At 43.8% G+C, this 18,498-nt stretch overlaps 1 protein-coding gene across 1 annotated transcript in view; it reads right to left on the reverse strand.

The window, feature by feature from the left end:
- The window catches only part of ANTXR2 (anthrax toxin receptor 2), a gene marked incomplete at its 3' end in the record, with an annotated part of 68,752 nt that overhangs the window by 18,586 nt on the left and 31,668 nt on the right, over positions 1–18,498 (reverse strand). The window contains exon 9 of the mRNA XM_009887992.1: positions 15,924–15,993. Coding sequence (XP_009886294.1) covers positions 15,924–15,993 — 70 coding nt within the window. The remainder of the gene's footprint in view (positions 1–15,923; positions 15,994–18,498) is intronic.

Consider the following 18,498-nt stretch of genomic DNA (forward strand, 5'->3'; position numbering starts at 1 on the left):
AGCGTGTGAGAGAGACAGCCCATCTCAGGAATTCCTGCACCTCTGTCTTGGGTGTTGGGCTCTCTCGGCTTCCCTCAAAGAAGTCCAGCTTTCAAGACTTAACAGTTGATCCTGTTAAATCTCTCATTCCGTTTCTCTTACGCATTAAGGCCCAAAGCAGGCTTTGTCTTCTACCTTCCCTGTGTCGTGCAGCAAACTACGTACTCCTGCTGCAGTACCTATTATTTCCTTCCATTTATAGGGACGGCTCGCTCTTGCCTTCCTATGGAACGTCTGTACTGGTCTTTTTCTAGCAGTGTTTTGTAGCTACCACGCATGCTGTTTGCCACTGTGAGCTGGATGAGCCTCGGCTGAAACACGCGAGGTTTGTCTAATTTAGCTATTAAGAAATGATGCTATTTTTTTAGTTGGCCTTTGCTAGCAAATTGAGCAAAACGGGAACATTTAGATAAAGGAAAGACATTTGGATAAAACACTCCAGAAGAACATCTTAACCCATACCAAAGAAAAGGCTTGTTGCCCAGCTGTCTTGTGGATGTTGACATTTCCTTGAACTCACTAAGTTGTATGAAAACTTTTGGCTAATAGCTAAGATTTCGAAGTGGCCTAGTGCCCACGTTTACACCCTACTGTTTGCAACAACGAGCTGGCCTCTGGTTATGCCACGGACAAGCTCCCTCAAACGGGGACCCCCCTGAAGGATTCAGAAGTGGTAACGTTGCCACTACCGCCTTCTACTAGAAAAGGCAACTTGACATTCCAGTCCCACCAAAAAACATTTGCTCAACTGATGTGCTGCACAGACCTGAGAGCTGCGTTCTGGCTCCGTTCACTTATCTCAGTATTTCACCTGGGATTTAGAAAAACAGTGACTAAGGATGTCTGTGATCTGTTCTCTTAGGCGACTTGCCCGAGTCCCAGAGGGGCGGCGTGTGGAGCAGCCAGTGTCACCGGGACACAACTCCGGCACTTTAAAGCTCTTTGTCTTAGCTTCAGAACACAGCCACACTCAGGCACCACGTCAATGACAAATTAACCATTCCTATTACAGTGCGAGAGCTGGTGGAAACAGATCTTCAGAAGTGGCACAAAAATCTCAGTCTGGTAAAAATGCCCAGAAAGAAACTTGCCATTAAGAGAATCGTACTGCAAAGTCCGCTCAGACCGCTTACTGAAGGCCAGTACAGAGTTACTAAAATGGGGAGTTTACCCCTATTTTTAGGAGGCGCCACTGAGTGAGCTCCCATCACCCTCTGGGACTGAACTCCACTGCCAGCGAGGTCTACGGATCTGACCCTCATGCACGGCAACGCAGCTGTACGCCGCTCTGGCAGTGCAGGCAGCTGCCAAAAAGGGCAGCGCCAACACGTGTGTGTAAATGGGACCGGGGCCCACAGCCCGCCGACTGACTCCCACCGACTGCGTTACGTGCGGGTTTCGAGTCCCTGGTGCCGTCTGCCACCTCGCTGCTGTCGAGCTCTGCATTCCCCCGACCTTTAGCTGTCAGACGGTCTGACAAATATCCACAGCAACAGGCTCAGTGAACACGTCAGCTATCAGCGCGGGTACAGGGCGGTAGGAACAGCCAGTTGCCCCATCAACTTCCGTCCTGATACACAGCTGCAGGGAGGAGCCATTTGAGATGTTCAGAGGAGTTATCATACTTGCTCAGTTCTAGAAGCCACAGAGTGAACTCATACAGATAATTATCTCATCTTCAAAAGGATGAACCCGTCAACATACAGAACCACTTCTTTCCTGAAATGGTCATGTCTGTAGGGTATAAGAAACACATTTCTTTCATATCTTTAGCATCCACCTGTTTGATGGGCTGCATGGACTTCTGATTCATATAAACGGTACCTCTTGAAATTTGGAGTTCCAAAGACTAGGTGACCTATTTCTTCTACTCATTCACAACCGTCCGACAGAAAGACATATACATAAACACATACAGTGTATGTAACTGGCCACGTGTGAGGCTTTTAGCTCAGCGCTCTGCATAAACTGCACATATTTTGAAAATAAAATGACATTCAGCAGTGATTCTATTTTGGGGGCACCTTCATTTCACACTGGTGATTGTCAGTATTTTGTGAGTGTCAGGTTCCTTCAGTAAAGCCCAAATCAGCTAAGAGCTGAACCAGCTTCTGCCACCAGGTAACATCTCTAAATCTCTGGGCCTCTGCTGATACTTTTGTCTGTAGACTGGAGGAATACAATTTAACGGGTTATGAGAGTGCAATGATTTTTCATGACAAGCTTCGCTCAGGAGGGAAGGAGCAGCACAGATTTTGGTCAGCTGGTTGTAAGACCATACCTTCAGTCTCCCTAGTGGAGGTCATCAGAGGCACCTCAAAAATGTCTCCGTGGCCACTAAATGCCTGGTTTTCTACGTCTGGGTGGCCAGACCTCCTGGCAATTATTTCATTTACAGGACTATGCTCTATCTTAATTGCTGTCCAAAGACTAAAGGAAAATTGCCTCTCCTTCTGCTGAGCTTATGTAGAAAGAGCGAGATGAGAAGAGAAGGTGTCCATGTCCCACCCCAGCCCCGAAAGAAAGACCGTGCTGGCGTGAGGCCTATCGAAGCCCTCACTGTGCTGGAGTTGTTGAGTGCGGTCTCACCCGCACAGCACCGCTACGCACGCCAGGGCAGGCTGTCCTTGCGGCCCAACAGACCTTTTGACACAACCCTGGTTTTGCACGGAAAGGTTAGATACTGGTTTCCTCCCAGCACAGAGCAATCCCAAGCGCTGAGCTCTTGAAAGGTGCTGCAGAACAGAGGGTCTCCTCAGGTCAACCCCGAATAAAACTCACAAAGAATCAGGAAGGGTCAGTGTCGGTGTTGCTGTAGCAGCCCAGGAAGGCGTTCCCAGCGCCCAGCTGAGCCCTCCATCCTGCACCGTGTGACACAACCCGCGTGGGACACGGTGTGGAGTTTACCTCTGTGCACAGGGGAAGGGGGAGCGGACCCCCAGGGCAAGAGTCAGAGGTGCTGGTGATCTGCTCACCCCACACACACATTCCTCTCTTCCGACCGCTTCTGATGCCACGCTTGAGCGAAGCGGGATCAAAGCGACGGGAAGCTTGAGCTTGCACACGTGTGATTAACGTGCTGCGCGAATACTCACACACGTCTCGTGCAATTTTCCACTGCTCCATACTTTGAAAGCTATTTCATTGTGATAGGAAAAAAATGTGATTTTTATATACAGCTCATAGCCCTTGCTCAACGTGGAAGGGATTTTCCTATATTTTGTCTGTGAAGCATCACTTTTTGGATGGGAATCAATCCTGGAAAACTTAGTTTGAAAAGCGCGTTCAAAAGCATCCTTATTTAAGACCAAAGTTAAGCACAAGACTCTTGCAACTTTAAACTGCGTCAGTCATGGCCTGACGGCCGTTCTAATAAACAATTTACGAAAAACTGTAACTCGAGAAGACCCAACAATTGCAATTCTTTCTTTCCTTTATGTCCACTGCTTTTTTATTCTTACAGAAGAGGAACGTGGCCCACTGCCATATGTCACTACAGCTCTGGTCTAAAGAATTTCACACCCTGTGAAATACAGCTGACATTTCAATCCACAGTAACCTATTTGCAAAGTATTCATTTGCTCCTTACTTTATGAGTTGCCAATAAAAGACTGCCATTTTATGACCCATTAAAAAAGATGAAAAAATTAAATAAAATTGTGAAAGACATTTGCTGGAAGTAATAAATAATTTACCTCCAATTTTCACGCACTGAAAATTAAACTGGCAACTGCTCAAAAAGTTATTAAAATTACGGTGACAAAGGTATTTTAGAATCAAGTGCCAGCATTAAAACAGCTAAAATGCTGTACATAGTAGGATGGAAAAAAAATAGGTCTGTGTATTTAGAAGGGTGCCTTCCCTTAAAAAGCCTACCTCCATGATTTAATATGTAGCTTTGTTACACAGTTAATATTGGTAAACCAGTAGTGTGTGTGTGTGTGTCCATGTGTTCTAAATATATCTATACAAACATGGGTATCTCTGTGTGTTTGCATACATATGTATGTGTATGCAGAAATCACAGACTGGAAAATCAGCAACGGTGGTGGGCAAAGGGTTTGGTGGAAGTACCGATTTAAGAATAAATTTTTGCGCGCCTGTCACTTTACCCCCATGGAACTTCCCTTCCCCTACACAACAGTCTGGGGGCCACCGGGACCCTACTTTATTCTGATGGCCACCTGAAGGATGGGGAAACTGGAACACGCTGCAAATAGCACGTTCAGGTTTTTAACTCAGAAATATTCACCACTGTTCACAGCTGGAGGCAATACCTGGTGTCAGTCAGTGCAAGTATTTCATGGTTTAGAGTTTGAAGGAAAAGCTCCATTGCTAAACAATTCCGACCTCTCCTCAGGAGGCAGACTGCAATTTTAAGTGCCAGGTGAGGCCGCCTCTGTCACGCCGCCCCTCGTTTTCTGCCTGAAGGCTGAGAAGCAGGGGAAGGGGCACACACAGGGGGACAGCTAATGCTCAGCTATGGGGTAGGGCAGACAGCCGTAGGACTCCGAGTGACAGGCGATGGTGTCTCAGTGGGGTCAGCTCCAGTCTCACTGTACGGACACAGGGGTTTCATTTGACCAGCTTGCGTGTGAAACCTTTGGCCACTATTTGCCACGGATAAAACTACTATTTACCCAGACATTCTCAGCAAGGGAAGCACAGAGCATCCTTTCCCCTGTTCTCGGTTAACAAACACTCGGGACCACAAATCCGACTCTGTGTCCAGGGACACATCCCTGCAGCAGGAGGAGGCAACACAAAGCCAAGAGGAAGGTATTTCCAGTTCCGTGCTTCGGGTTTTGTTGCTCTTCCTCGATCAAAGCCTCAGCTGCATACAGATGCAGCAAGTTCCCTTGGAGCAGGGTTACAGACCTTGCCTGCCAAATACTCAGTGCAGCGCCACCGTGCCAAGGGTCATCTGTGCCTGGGAAGCGTAGGAAACAGTTTACTCACGTCGATGGGAATCGTACTGGGGACAGTTAATAACCTGCAGTTACGATAAATGGGCAGAGTTGTTTTCCTCCCACCAACCACACTGGCATGAAAATGAATGTTGAATTATTTTCCTGAGGATGGCAAGACCTGCACTCTATGCAAATCGTTACAGTGTTTTGGTAAATAATTACTACAAACTCTTCCCCCCCGCCCCGCCAAGGTGTAGGTTAGCACTAACTTAAATTACCTCTTGTTACCGCAGAACTATCTAGCTTTCTCAGCAGTGTTTTCAATATACTGTCTGTTTGGGTTTGGCTTTCTGTGGGAAACGGCCAGAAGTGCAGAGATGCACAAGTATTGCACTGCTGGGAAGTGCTCGTGAATTTGAAAGAACTGGAAGCCAGCAATGAATTAGCTCTGATCTCATGGAATCATGGGAACCTGCAGTAACGGAGTATGAAATGTCATTATTATGTTAAATTAGTCTATTAATTCAGCTCAGGATACTATGTCCACTGCATAATATTAAGCACTTAGTTCTGCTCACGCACTCTTTCTTAATGCTCTGGGAACACTGTGTGCCCTATTGAGGAACGTGAAGGACTGCATTAGAAATTACTACTGATCTTAACATCAGATCCATATGTCTTAGGAGCCAGTTAGCCTATACAATTCATTGAGGATGTTTCCATCTGTGAATAGTTCCCATTATAATCTAATTGCGTCAAACCAAATGTATTTCTAAAATATTTTCAGAAGTTAATATTTATAACAGACATTAAGCCTAATCCAGCCATATTTCTGGTTTGCCCCTACCTGAGTTTATTTCTCTAGCTATTTTGGAGCGGCGAGATTGTACCACGTGCATGACCACTGCTTGACAACCACACTCTTTTGTATTTTTGTTTGAACAACATGCTTACATAAGAAAGAAAAAAAAAAAGCTTAAGTCCTGGTGCTGAAAATAAATACTAAGTCTCAGTGATTTTGCAAAGCAAGTCATTAGTCCAGGTGTGAGAGGATCTGATTCACGTCAACTCGCTTTACCCAGTGCTCCTGGGGAAGCAGAGGTGATTACGTTGAAGGATAATGTTAATATCAAATCAATGGGCCTAATCAGCCATGAGTACATCTATGATGGAGAAATACTCCCGTCACCTGAGCACAGAGGCTCTGGAATGAGAACACCAGGTGAAAGCAACCTGATGTGTAGATGGCATCCTACCAATCTGCGAGCACTAGGAACTCAGGTGGTAGCGAGGGCAGCAGGAAGTTAAAAGGGGGGAAGTGGCCCTGTTGTTCTTTTTTTTTTTTCTTTTCCCTTTGGTGGTCGGGGTTGTTGTTATGTCCCCTGTGTTCGAGAACTGCTCAGTTCCTGCAGGGAGGACAGAAAGGCTTCAGGCAGGCTGACCAGCCCGACGCAGCCCAGTGGTTGTTTTGCTGGCTCCTATCTCCTTTTGTACCGGCAGACTGCCCGTTCTCCTTCAGCCAGCGAAGCTTCCTAAGGCACGGTTGATCAAGGGGTTAGTGAAAGGTAACTAGTCATGTGGGTTTACTGTGCTTCTCCCTTCTTATGGTAATGACTGGTGTTATCTGGAATGTGGAATATCTTTGTCAACAAGCTACCTCTTAACTAAGAAACGCTATTGAATCCTCATCTTAATTGCTCCCCTTTTTTCTGAACAAGGTATTCCTCATGAAATACATAGTTGCAGTGTAGTTTATAGACTGAGGAAGAGATTGAAAAAGGGTCCTTACAGTCACACTTGTGTGTTTGAACGAGTTGCCTAACTTCCAAGTGGCTAAGTACTCCTTGCATGCGTTGCCCTTCACATTAACAAGTAATTTAGTTCTGTTGGCAAACTGAAATCTTGCTGTAATTGTCACAAAGGTTGTGCTAAAGCTACTTAGTTAACAATACCCCAAAAAGAAAGTAAATGGAACGAACTTGTTAGTTGGAAAGGGAACAGACAATGTTCAACACAGCCCATGAAATAATAATCCTTTCTTAAGTGACTGTGAAATATAGGCAAGTCAAATCTGCAGCTTGCATCCAACTCCCCTTTTTTGGCCCTTCTGCTCTGTGCTTGCAGTGTCTTCTGAAAGTTTACCTTTTTCAGCCAAGAAAGAAAAAGTGACCAAATAAAAAAAATTATAGTAATTCCAGCTATAGGCATGGAGAAAACAGTAATTACCTCCTTCATCTGGTTTTTAGCTACTCACTTCTGTGTTGCAAGAAAACTTAATTAAGGTGCACGCAAATTTACATGATACTCGGTAAGGCAGACAAATAAAGATTCTAATCAAACAGATGACCTTGACGAAGTTATGGGCTTGTCTGAATAAACAGGTCATCTAGAATACTTACCTACATGCTCTGGAAATCGCATGGTTTAGTGTATTTGAATATTCACATGCAGGTTATGAGGGAGATATACCTGGTGTGTCTTGTGAAGACCATTTAAATGCATGTTTAGAGTTCCTTTGTTATAACACATTCAGAATTTCTTAGCTTATCTACTTTATATTTTCTTTCCATCTGGTAAAAAAGGAATGCAGAAAGAAAAAGGCTAATTTTAACTTACAATTGTTACTGAGTTACTAAATAGCACAGCATTGAAAGGTTGCAATGTAGGATGAGCACAGCAGTGATTTTCAGTTCTTAAATGTGCGTGTTGTAGGCAGTGTGACTGTTGGATGGAAACCATGTGTGAGAGGTATTACAGTGGCTGCGGTGGTCTGTTACGCCAACACTGATATAATAAGATGTGAGAATTGGTGCTGGGTTAGGTTTAAACACTAGCTTATTGCCTGCTTTTTTTTAAATGCTTGCAGTGCTAGAAGGAAGTACAACTGTGTAATCTTAACAATAAGTTAATGACACTTTGTGTGTGGGAATGTAAATCTGTTTGTCATTCACGCCCAGCCCCCACTCACACACATTTCCAAAGGCATTCATATGCCTCCTTTGAGAGAACTAATGATACTGTATCAGCTCTCTTTCTATTTAGATATTTATTTCATATTTGCTTGAAGAATCGGGCCAATGTTTTTGAAAGCACATTTAACTATACCATATGCCTACTTAAATCATCCCTATCAAACAAGTTGTAGGATGATGCTCTGGTTCATTCTGTTCTGTTTTCCCTTCCTTCACAATGTGTTTATGTATATTTATCCAATTTGTACTGTTCCTCTTGCCAAATTGCAGGTTTGAGATCTCAACTATGCAGGGGCAGCTGTGCTATTGTTGACGCATTACAAAACTAAGGTCACAGACTGAGCCCGTATCACTAGAGCTAATGACAGCTGCATGTTAGGCATTTTGGTACAGGCGCAGGATGGTCAGGGTTCACAGACCCTCACAAGTAGGAAGAAATCGTACCTTGCCCTTTGGTAAGCAAGAATTCAAGTCTCACTTTTAAGTAGTACTTTTTGGGCAAATTAGCCTCTTGCAAAATATCCTGCTGTGTACTTAACTTATTGACATAATTCCTTCCTCCATCTGGGGGGGGGGGGGAATGAAACAAACAGCCCCACCACAAAAAGCCAAAATCTGAAAAACAAAATGACAGCTGAGTTGGAAAGAATGAGCTCTTGTACATGTAACTAACCTTAGCTTTTCTCATGTGCAAGGTGGTTAAGAACTACCAGCTGTTCCAGCCTAGGAAGCTATTGACCACATAAAGGAGCAGGCTACCACAAGAAGACACTTCCTTCGAAAGAAGGTTGTCTCCAAACCCAGCCCAGCAACTCCCAGTAATGAAACAGCAGGGCGGGACCGTTCCAAATGCCCTTTGTTCGGTAAGAGAGATCAATCTGCAAGGCTTGTGAATTCAAAACTATCTGCCCCTTGGGTGGCCTGACATATTATTACTACTTCTCCCGCTGGCTTTCAGAGCGGAAGCCAGGAGTCCGAAGTTACTTAAAAGGATGTTTCCGAGAGCTACATGTAGCTTTTGAAAATAGCGAAGAAGAGGGAATGTACTAGCTGTAGCAGACTAACGAGATGAGGCACATGTCTACAGACACAGCTCTGAGACTATGCAGCTTGCTTTGAGGCTGTTGTCTAAGGCTACTTCACCAGTGTGCTGTTAATTATTTAAAAGAGAGCAGTGGGGAAACTACCATCACATCTGTCACCCACATGCAGGCAGAACCTTCACTCATTGCGGGACCAGATGTGTTTATTTGAAACGTGTACTAACTAGCTACTTAATGGGTTAGAATTATTAGCCAGGAGTTAATTAGGCAAACATATTAAACATCAGTCACGTTACAAAGCATCACTTCTTTCACACTGCTTTTACCTCTCTAGAGTCACGATCAACCACAGGAAAAAGCAGGGGAAAAGTCAAGGTCCCATAAAGGAGCTACTGTAAAATTAAGTTCATGAAATCTGATCACTGTGTACTGATGAAAAATTGCAATGCTGCAGCTAATTGCCTTAACTATGTGCCTCTTAATCTGCAAGCACATGGTAGGAAGCAGGGAGGCTTGTGTAAGGACCTACAGGTGTTGGAGAAGAAAAGGGAATTAACAGTGAAAAAAAGGTTTTTCTTAGTACAGTCAAGTAAAACTTGGAAAAGGATGGCTTCACTGCTACTGCTTCTATTGTGCACAGCCCTGAAGATGCAAGCACTCATCTGGCACTCCGACTGCGTAATGCACTCGCAAACATTGCTGGCTGCTCTTGTTCCACAGGAGATGATAGAATTCAAAAGTCATTTTTGAGTTCCTGGCTTGCGGGTTTGTGTCATAAGAAGCAGTGGATGGAGTAAAGGCCTAACATCTCCTGTCTTTGGGCTAGTGGGGCAGGTGGGGGAATGGTTAGGATCCTTTGTTAGAAGCCTGCCATGACAACCATTTTGTAGAACACCTTTCAGCTGCTCTCAAATGAGAGCAGCTGTCTAGAAACCAAACGAGGTAATTTGCAGGATGGAGCCCACAATCCATTCATCTTCACTGTGTCTGTTTGCTTTCGTGTGTCCATGCTCTTCCTCCTAAATCTGGTGCTGGTATTAATAAAAGTGACAGTTGAAAACCAGGAAGCAAGACTCGAAGTACCACTGTTCCGGTGTTGTGGAAACATAATTCTAGGTGCTTTGAGTGAAAGATAGATGAAGCATGTGCTTCTATCTTTGTTTTGAGGTTGTTTCCCAGGGAGGCAGAAGCGGAGGGCAAGAGTGCCAGTGACAGCTTGGGCATGAATTCCCGGGCTGGCAGCTAGTTTCACATCTTGCCTGCAGAGCTGCTGTAAAGAACGTTCAAGGCCCCTGAAGTAGTGCACAGGATCTTCCTGGTGCATCCTCTACGCTGCAATGAATACCCTTAAGTAGACTCATGCAGTACTGTTTTACTTTAAGCTGTTTTTACATTAATTTGTCAGAAGCCCCTAGGAAGAAATGCACTGGATTCACAAGTCTGCTTCTGCCATTGCACAGAGCTACAAGCTCATCGAGAAAACAGAACCTTGGCTTCCCCGAAGCCCCTATTGAGAGATTCTCTCAAAAGCCACACTTAACTTGAAGCTGGTGGTTACTTCCTGTTGTCCTCAGCCCTCAGCCCTGCATGTGATCCACAGTAAAACACAGAGTAGCTCATTCTCCCCTAAGTCTGTACTTGAGAGATTAAAATCACACTACAAAAACTTTGGCCGGAGAGAGAGTTCTGGCTTGTATTCAGGCTATCACAGGCTACAAATAAGGTATAAAAAAGAAATGGAGCTTGTTTCAGTGCTAGCTCAAACAAAAATAGACAGAGGGCAGGTAATGCAAACTGTCAAACATAAACAGCTGGACAGCATTACTAAACATCGCAGGGCTGACTTCCTGCTGTGGAAAAAACAATGGGATTTCTGTAAGTGAGGCAGAACCCCCAACAAAGGTTTTATTTTCATACGTACAGAAGTTGAGAAACTTCTTAAGAGGAAGACACATGGATGCAAAAGGTGGTGAAGCTAGTTGCTGTAATAGGTTACTTAAAGGCTGAAGGTGTGACGTAGAAAGAGGAGATGGTTATTTCTTTCTTCCCTCAGCTTTTTATTCCGAAAGGCTAAGGGACACTATCAGACTTGTAAAGACAGAATCAAAACAAAATCGGCGATAAACCAGAAACAGAAAAATATTAAGATCTAGACACCAGAGAAGTGACAATCCAGAAACCACACAATGCTGTTCATGTTTCTGAATTCCCTCTGAGCTGCCATCCCATTCACAAATGAGTGCAAAACAAGCAAAGCAGCTGTTGTCAACAGAAAGGACAAAGACTTGAATGACACATGCTCCTCCTGTGAGAAATCTGGTTAATAGCCAAATAAAAGCATGTCTCAAGGTAGCATTTGCAGTTCAGAAACAAAGCAATGTGCTCCCTCCCAGAGATCATTTCCCGCTATATTTTCTTTCTAGGAGGAAAGTTGTTTCTTTTTCTTACAGTAGTAAGTGTGAGCTATTTAGTCTCCAACTCCGTTCAAGCTCTCTTAAGACTTGCCCAATAAGGTTAATTTTTCCATCAGTAACTCGTTATTGGAATGTCTGGATACGAGGTACATTTAAAGTTACAGCTAAACTTGTGAACTTGCGCTTGTTGCCAAGAGCTCTTACTACTGGCAATACCTAAAAAAAAATAATCTGGTGATTGCTAACAAATTATCTCACGCGTGGTGTGCTTTGTTTCACTGGAACTGCACACTGGAGGCTAAACTTAACTTGGCTACTTCGAAACCGGAGGCAACTAAGAATTTGGTAATACAAGCATAGTAATAATTCTCCTTCCTACCATGTAAAAAATAATTCCTATTTAATCTTTGCTTTTTAACTGCCACCAGCTGTTCATGTTGGACAGGATGTAGGAAGGGATATATGCAAGCTGAAGCCAACATTATTTGAATAGAGGGCAAATAAGGTCATTAAAAAACAGTAGCGCGGACTGTACCATCTCTGCATGCAACCCAATCATAAACTCAAGGTAACTGTGAGCGAAGTTTCACTTGCACGCATGTTCATGTTTGGATTTGTCCTTTTTGCCTTGGTTATTCCTTAAGCTTTCAAGCCCAAGGACAAAAATACTGCCCACTTCTGTCATAGGGCCCCCCTCAGATAGGTAGGGTCAAGTGCCGTTCACCACAAGGGTGTCAATGTCGCTCAACTGAGAGATGGAAACCATGTGATGCTTAAAGCAGTGATCCCACTTAACTTGATGTTTCTCCTTTTTTTGGTGTTTTGAAACATAATCAACTTTTTGTAGGTGTGCTCAGATAAACTTAGTCAATTGGTTTCAAGTTACGAGAAGCTTATGTATCTTGTTGCACCAAGGGGTAAACGCTCCCTGCATTTTACGAGCTAATCTTGGAGCAACCCACATAGGACTTCAAGTGCAGGATGCATAAAGGTGGAAGCTGGCCAGCAACCCTGCAGCTGCATTAAAAAAGGAACTTCTGTTGTTCCCTGAACTATTTGAAGAACAACAATATTTTCTCAGCCTTTTGTTTCAAGTCATTCACCGCCCAGCCTAGGCTTAGCCTTTCTGGCTTTGCTTAGGTGAGTATCTTCACAAGATCAAATTGCATTTTTTCAGTAGGCAGTAGCAAATCCAAAAATTCTTACTGTAATACTCCAATGTGAAACTAGAATTCAAAAAAACTGAGGTAGTTAAGTAGTAGACATGTAAATATTCACTACAAATGGTTCCGTAATATTGTATTGTGCTAGGTTAAATTGTAATTACTGTCATCCACTTATCAAATAAAAGAGACCTTGTAAATGTTAGGAAAGTGAGAGAGGGGCATATTGTTCTGACAGTCTTTCCATTGATGGCAGAGGGGATTTTACCCCTGGCATAGAAGACCAGCAGCCATCTCTTTGTGAAGCCAAGCCTACAGACAGATTTTCTGAATGTGTACTCAAGCAACTTAGAGCAAAAGCAAGAGAATGAAAGTGAAGGCAGACTTATAAAAATATACCACTTTTTCCTATACTGGTCTTCAAAGAGACAAGGGCTCTGTTTTCTTTCCAAAGTACAATGACTACAGAAACATGTAGAGTAAACGAGAGGTCGAAGAAACCTCTGGTTCAGTTTGATTCCCTTGAGCTGTGGCAGGGCAGCAAAAAAAAGTGACATCTCCAAGTACATGAAGCAAAGCAACTGAACTTGCATTTGTCTCATCTTCTTCCTGCAGAGTGTACGTGGTACTTCTCCCTTCTGGATTACTTCAATATTTTCTAACACTTTGAAATGCATAGGTTGTTCATGTAGAACGCCCAGGTACTTTTCATCTGTTAGCTAATCGGGAGTCTTTTAAAATGAGCTGGTCTTATAAGCAGACTGTGTAGTTTTGCCCTTCACATGACAAGAAGGTATTTTAAATGGCACAAGCAGCAGAGTCATGTTGTCACATAACCTAAGGATACCGCATCCATCTGCTACATGGTACTGTGAAAAAACAAGCTTTGAAAAGAATGCTTGGTTAAATCTACAGCTGGCATTTTGGAGGCTCCTAGCTAAATGCAGCCAGCAGTTGGAAAGAAAGTAGAAATACGCAATGGCGTAAGTCCAGGAGACCGGGGTTTACCAACCCAACACCTTGCTTATTTCGGCATTTTATCTATTCCACGTGGGTTTCTATTGTTCTGCACGTGAGAACTGAAAATTCATCAGTCAACAAGAAGTGTCTCCAATTAGAAAAATATAATGAAACCTGCTAAAAGTGAGTCTTTACCATTTACTCAGAAACAACGCTGCAGGTTTAAAAGTCACAAAGCTAACTTTGTCTGCTTGTGTTGCTCTTAATTCCACTCAAGAGAACTAGAAAAAGAGCAGACCGGTTGTTGCTACACTAGCGACTAATATTAGCTCCACTACATGAGGAATTACTGGGAGTTATCCAGCAATAGTCTGAGCTGTGCCAATGGAAAGTCAAAAGTTCAAGTACGTAAATATCTCTCATAGCTGTTAGTCTTCTGCATAGCAAACTGTTTATCTATGGGCCAAAGCTGTAACTACTTCAATATCATGTTATGGAAGTATATTTTACATAGCAACCTTTGAAAAAAAAATTTTCCTGTGGACACATACAACTTCCTGTGTATTGTTCGTGCATTCTTTCTCACCACCACTGCTGAGAAGAAAGGTGCTGTAATGAGGTGCTTCCTCTACACTGCAATTACCATGTGGTGAGTCGTATATTTCAACAATGCCAAACAAGCTCTTCACGGAGTAAGAGAAAATGCAGCGTGTTCAAATAATTTCCACTATGGTTTGATCTATGTAAATACTCCATGCATTTCACATTCATTTGGCAGGACAGGCTGTTTACATACTCTCAGACTAGCAGTGTGTGGGAAAGCATTTACAGTGTCAGGTCTCGGGGTGCTTCATACCGGGGGCCGAATTTGCTGCTGGTGTTCTGCTGTAGGTAACTCCACTGAAATACTTGGCACGGAGAGGAGGGGTTCTTAACCTGACTGATTTACACAGTTCTGATGACAGAATTAGTTCTCTTACAGCTGCACGTGGCGCTGATTTGGTTTAGCTAAGACAGCAGTTTGTTACAGCTGTTTTGCTGTACAATTGGCACATAACCACATGCAGCCTAGCTCAGTCGAAAACAGCGCAACCGCACTGTTCAGCGTAAAGGCACATAGGTCTAACAAACTCCTGCCACGCGTAGGAAAAGATCAGTATTTCGCATAGCTACGTGAAAGGCAACTTGAGCATCGGGAAAACATAACAGCATTAAGAGCTCACCCCCTCCTCTGCTTTTCATGCAACTCTGCTCCGTGCTTGTTTTCCCTTACGTTGCCGTAAACCAGCGCTCGCTCCCCAGAGAGGAGCTTTGGCTGCTGCACACAGACTATGCTGCAGCTCCTCTGCAGTGATTCACCCCACTCTCCTCCACTGGGGTTAATCACTGAAGTTCTTTTTCTTCTACTGCTTTCCAACTTTTCTCTTCCTGGTTACCATTTGATGCATAAAACAGATGTGTATTTGGGGCTTTGCTGTCCATCTTACAGCACAACCGAGGCGGCTGATAGTTGATTAACTCACAAAAGTATCTACTGAAAATCATCTATGCAGTATGCTTGGTTCTTAAACTGTGAAGGATTGCCACAGAAAAATAACAATTCAGAGCTGTAACGAACTGCTGTGCTTCCTACTGCATTAATATTAGCCTCATCCCAAATAACTCTCTGAGCACTAGTGAAACAAGGAGAAAGTCAACAGCCTGAAAGCCTTCGCCCTCCTACAGGGCCAAAATCTGACATGCAGTTTTCTGACTTCTGATTATCTTAGAAGCTCACAAATCTGAGCAATGAAGTTGAAGTGATCTCAAAAGCCTAGGGCATGTCTGAATTTGAGAGGAGGAGGGAAGGATTAGTCTCGAAGGGCCAGAAGCGATACGCAGCCATGGCCAGTGACACTTAGAATAAGGCTACAACTGCAGTTTAGCCACAATGCTGTTACGAGATTGCTGCTGTTGTTAAATTAGTGCCTCGTTTTATCATTACATGTTGAGCAGTGGTACGCATCTTGACACATAATTTTAATAATAGCTTGTAAGTGTCAGTGATAATGTAATCTATTTAACAATGAGCCTAAAGATTATCCAGGAGAGCATATTATGCCCTGTTAAAACAGCTAATCTGCATAAAACTTATGACAAGCCAGACCTTTTCAGTGTTTAATAAACTGGCTGAATATTCATTTTTAAGGCACTGTCCAAATTGGTTTGGTCACAGATGACTATTTAAAGCCCATTCCAAAGCTGGCAAATACACCAGGGAAATAACACAAGAATGGGGTGGGGAGGGGGGAATGTAACAACAAACCACCTCCCATAAAAGCAACAAAAGACTGCCTCTAGCCAAAACCCCTCATGATTAACATCAGCAATAATGGGTCCAATTCTAGCACAATACAGGATGACATTGGTTTCAAGTACTTACTGGCCGCTTTTGTATAGGATTGGTGCAGGGCAGAGCAGGAAATCAGATTCCACCGTTTTTGGTTTTTCATCTGAAAAAACAGATCACATGAGCTTAATACACTGGGCTGTTAAATGAGAGGCTGTTGTGTGAATGTGCTGTAAAGTCCCTTCCCTCCTCACAGTGTGCTGCTTACTCCTTGGGTAACATCTGGAACCTGCAAGCAAGGCAGCCCCAAGTTAGGGAGTAAAGCTGCTGCTTTTTTAAGGCCCCACCTTAACCACCCAAACCAGGAGTTGGCTTTAAATGCGAGTATGAGTCCGCATTACCTTCCTTGCTTTGTTTTACCCAAGTCAGCTCATGCTCTTCCAGGGAGATAATTTCCTGGAATCGAGATGATTTTTGCAAAAAGTGAAAATGTAATTAGGGGTTTCCTAATATTTGGAAGATGAAGTTCTGTTCCTAATTAGCTCCAACCCCGTGTGTTGCATTGCAGGACTACTTTATCAGTTCTGATTGCAGTGTCTGTTTCTCATGCTTTTGAGTCTCTAGCTGTTCACAAATCTCTTAAACTTATAAAGCACATATTTGTAGAGCACCATGTCCAGCAGAGCGTTTCTTTTCTGCAGTGCTGAAAAGGAGAGGAGGGAGCTCTTTTACCTCATGCCTTTGGTAAAGTGGGGAAAATTCCGCTCCTGTGTGCGGAACAATCCTCCCAAGCTTCCCCATGGCACGACTGTTAATTTCTGTGCCGGAGCTGTTCCTGCAAGCACGGCCTATTTCCTGATGAGGGGTGAGAGCAGATAAATGATCTGCCAGATCAACTTGGAGATGATTCTGTCCTGCATTTAGGGAACAGGCAGACATAGAAGTAGTTCAGGGGCAGCTGAAGGAGGAGCTGTTAGCATAAACGAGCTTTTCTTATGTGCTATAATCTGCACTGACTGCTTGGCCTAGATTTGGGGCTAGTTGTGAGGTGGGGAAGAGGGATTAGCACATTGCCATATGTTTTTGTCTTAATGGTATGTTTCATAGATTATTTTTCTATCCCACAGCTACATTTGGCAGGTTTCCTTTCTAGCATTTGGTAATGGTTCTTTATAAATGCAAAAAGAGAAACGTGCCAAAGGCATCTTTTAAAACCAGAAAAACTGACAAAATAATGGTTTGCTCTGAGGCTGCTCCCAAAGTGGAGCCCAGTCCACCAGTAAGGGGAACTAACATTAAAGTACATCCTCGTGCAGGTACCCTCTGTTAAGCCTTCAAACGGTGAGGATTCTGCTGAGAGACTGCCAGTTTTTCACAGAGGAGAATGCGATGACACAGGAACAATCTTCCTTTTCTTGCGACTACCTCCTTCCTCCTGCTACTGCTCAGAGTGCCCTTCCTACCTTCTTGTCCAACCTAGCTCCACTGTTCTCTTTTATGTTTCCTCTGAGACAAAAGCACAGAGCCCAGCACAGAGCTGCAGAGTATGAGCTTCCATATCGGGGGAAGGATAACATTAAATTTCACGATTTCCTTCCGATGCTACTCCCTAAACGTTTGCTGTCGGCCTTTGCTGAAGACGAGAACCCGGGTGGGTTGTAGCAGGCCTCTGGCAAGATCCCATACAGCAGATTGTGTTTTTACGCTGCAACGTATAATAAATACATCACTTTGCCATTCCCCTCCCTTCATGTGCTTTAGCGCACCCTTTCCTGAAGCCAAAAAAAAAAAAAAGAAAGGCAGCCCAGAGATCTAGTTGGAAATTCTCACATCAGATGCTAGCAAGTATTTGGGGGCTTCATCCTGTCCAAGTATAGTTATTTCTACCATGGCAAAGCAGGCATACACATGCTGTACAGATATAAAAGACTGCACAATTGGAGAAGGGAGAAAACGGAGTCAGAAAACATTTCAAAAGGTTATTGAAAGGCAACATGCTTCAGACGTTCTTCAGTGTCACCCATCTAAGCTGTTAAAAGGCTTTCGAGGTAACCTGTTCCAGGCCTGAGAAACGTTTACAAAGAGAACCATTCTCCGAAAACCTCACCTAGATCTGTTGCAGGTTTTGAAGCCTGTTGCCTCTGGTTCTCTTCTCAGTGGATTTGGAGACTGCAGGTTATTATTTTCAGCCCTGCAGCAGCCCATGCTTAACAGTTACTTTGGCCATTCTGCCCTTCTTGTAGGTGTAACAAACTGAACCTTTCTGTCCTTCCTTACAGCTTGCGGTCTGGACTTCTGCCCATTCTTGCCAGCTTCTTCTGGACGCTCTCCACAGTGGATTCATCCTCTCCTTGTAGCACAGAGCTCATCAAAATCCAAGTTCTTAGGGGCTATCGTTGGCAGCACAGCCCAGCCCTGAATTGGAACAGCACTGCAGCCTACCGACTATGGAGTACCGTAAGCTTCCTTGGTGCGTGCTGCTAGCATTGGTAAACGATGCCAGAACTTTTACTATGATGGTAGCACCCACCAGCAGGACAGAGGAGGTCTGCATTTGTGATGCTTATGGAAAATGGCGAAATCCTTCCTTAACTTTGGTATTCTACAGGTCATTATCACTACCAGTACCTTAATGCACTCCATCAGAAGATCCTGAATGGTACGAACC

This window comes from Charadrius vociferus, unplaced genomic scaffold (assembly GCF_000708025.1).
Source record: "Charadrius vociferus isolate BGI_N301 unplaced genomic scaffold, ASM70802v2 scaffold687, whole genome shotgun sequence".
Classification (NCBI taxonomy): domain Eukaryota; kingdom Metazoa; phylum Chordata; class Aves; order Charadriiformes; family Charadriidae; genus Charadrius; species Charadrius vociferus.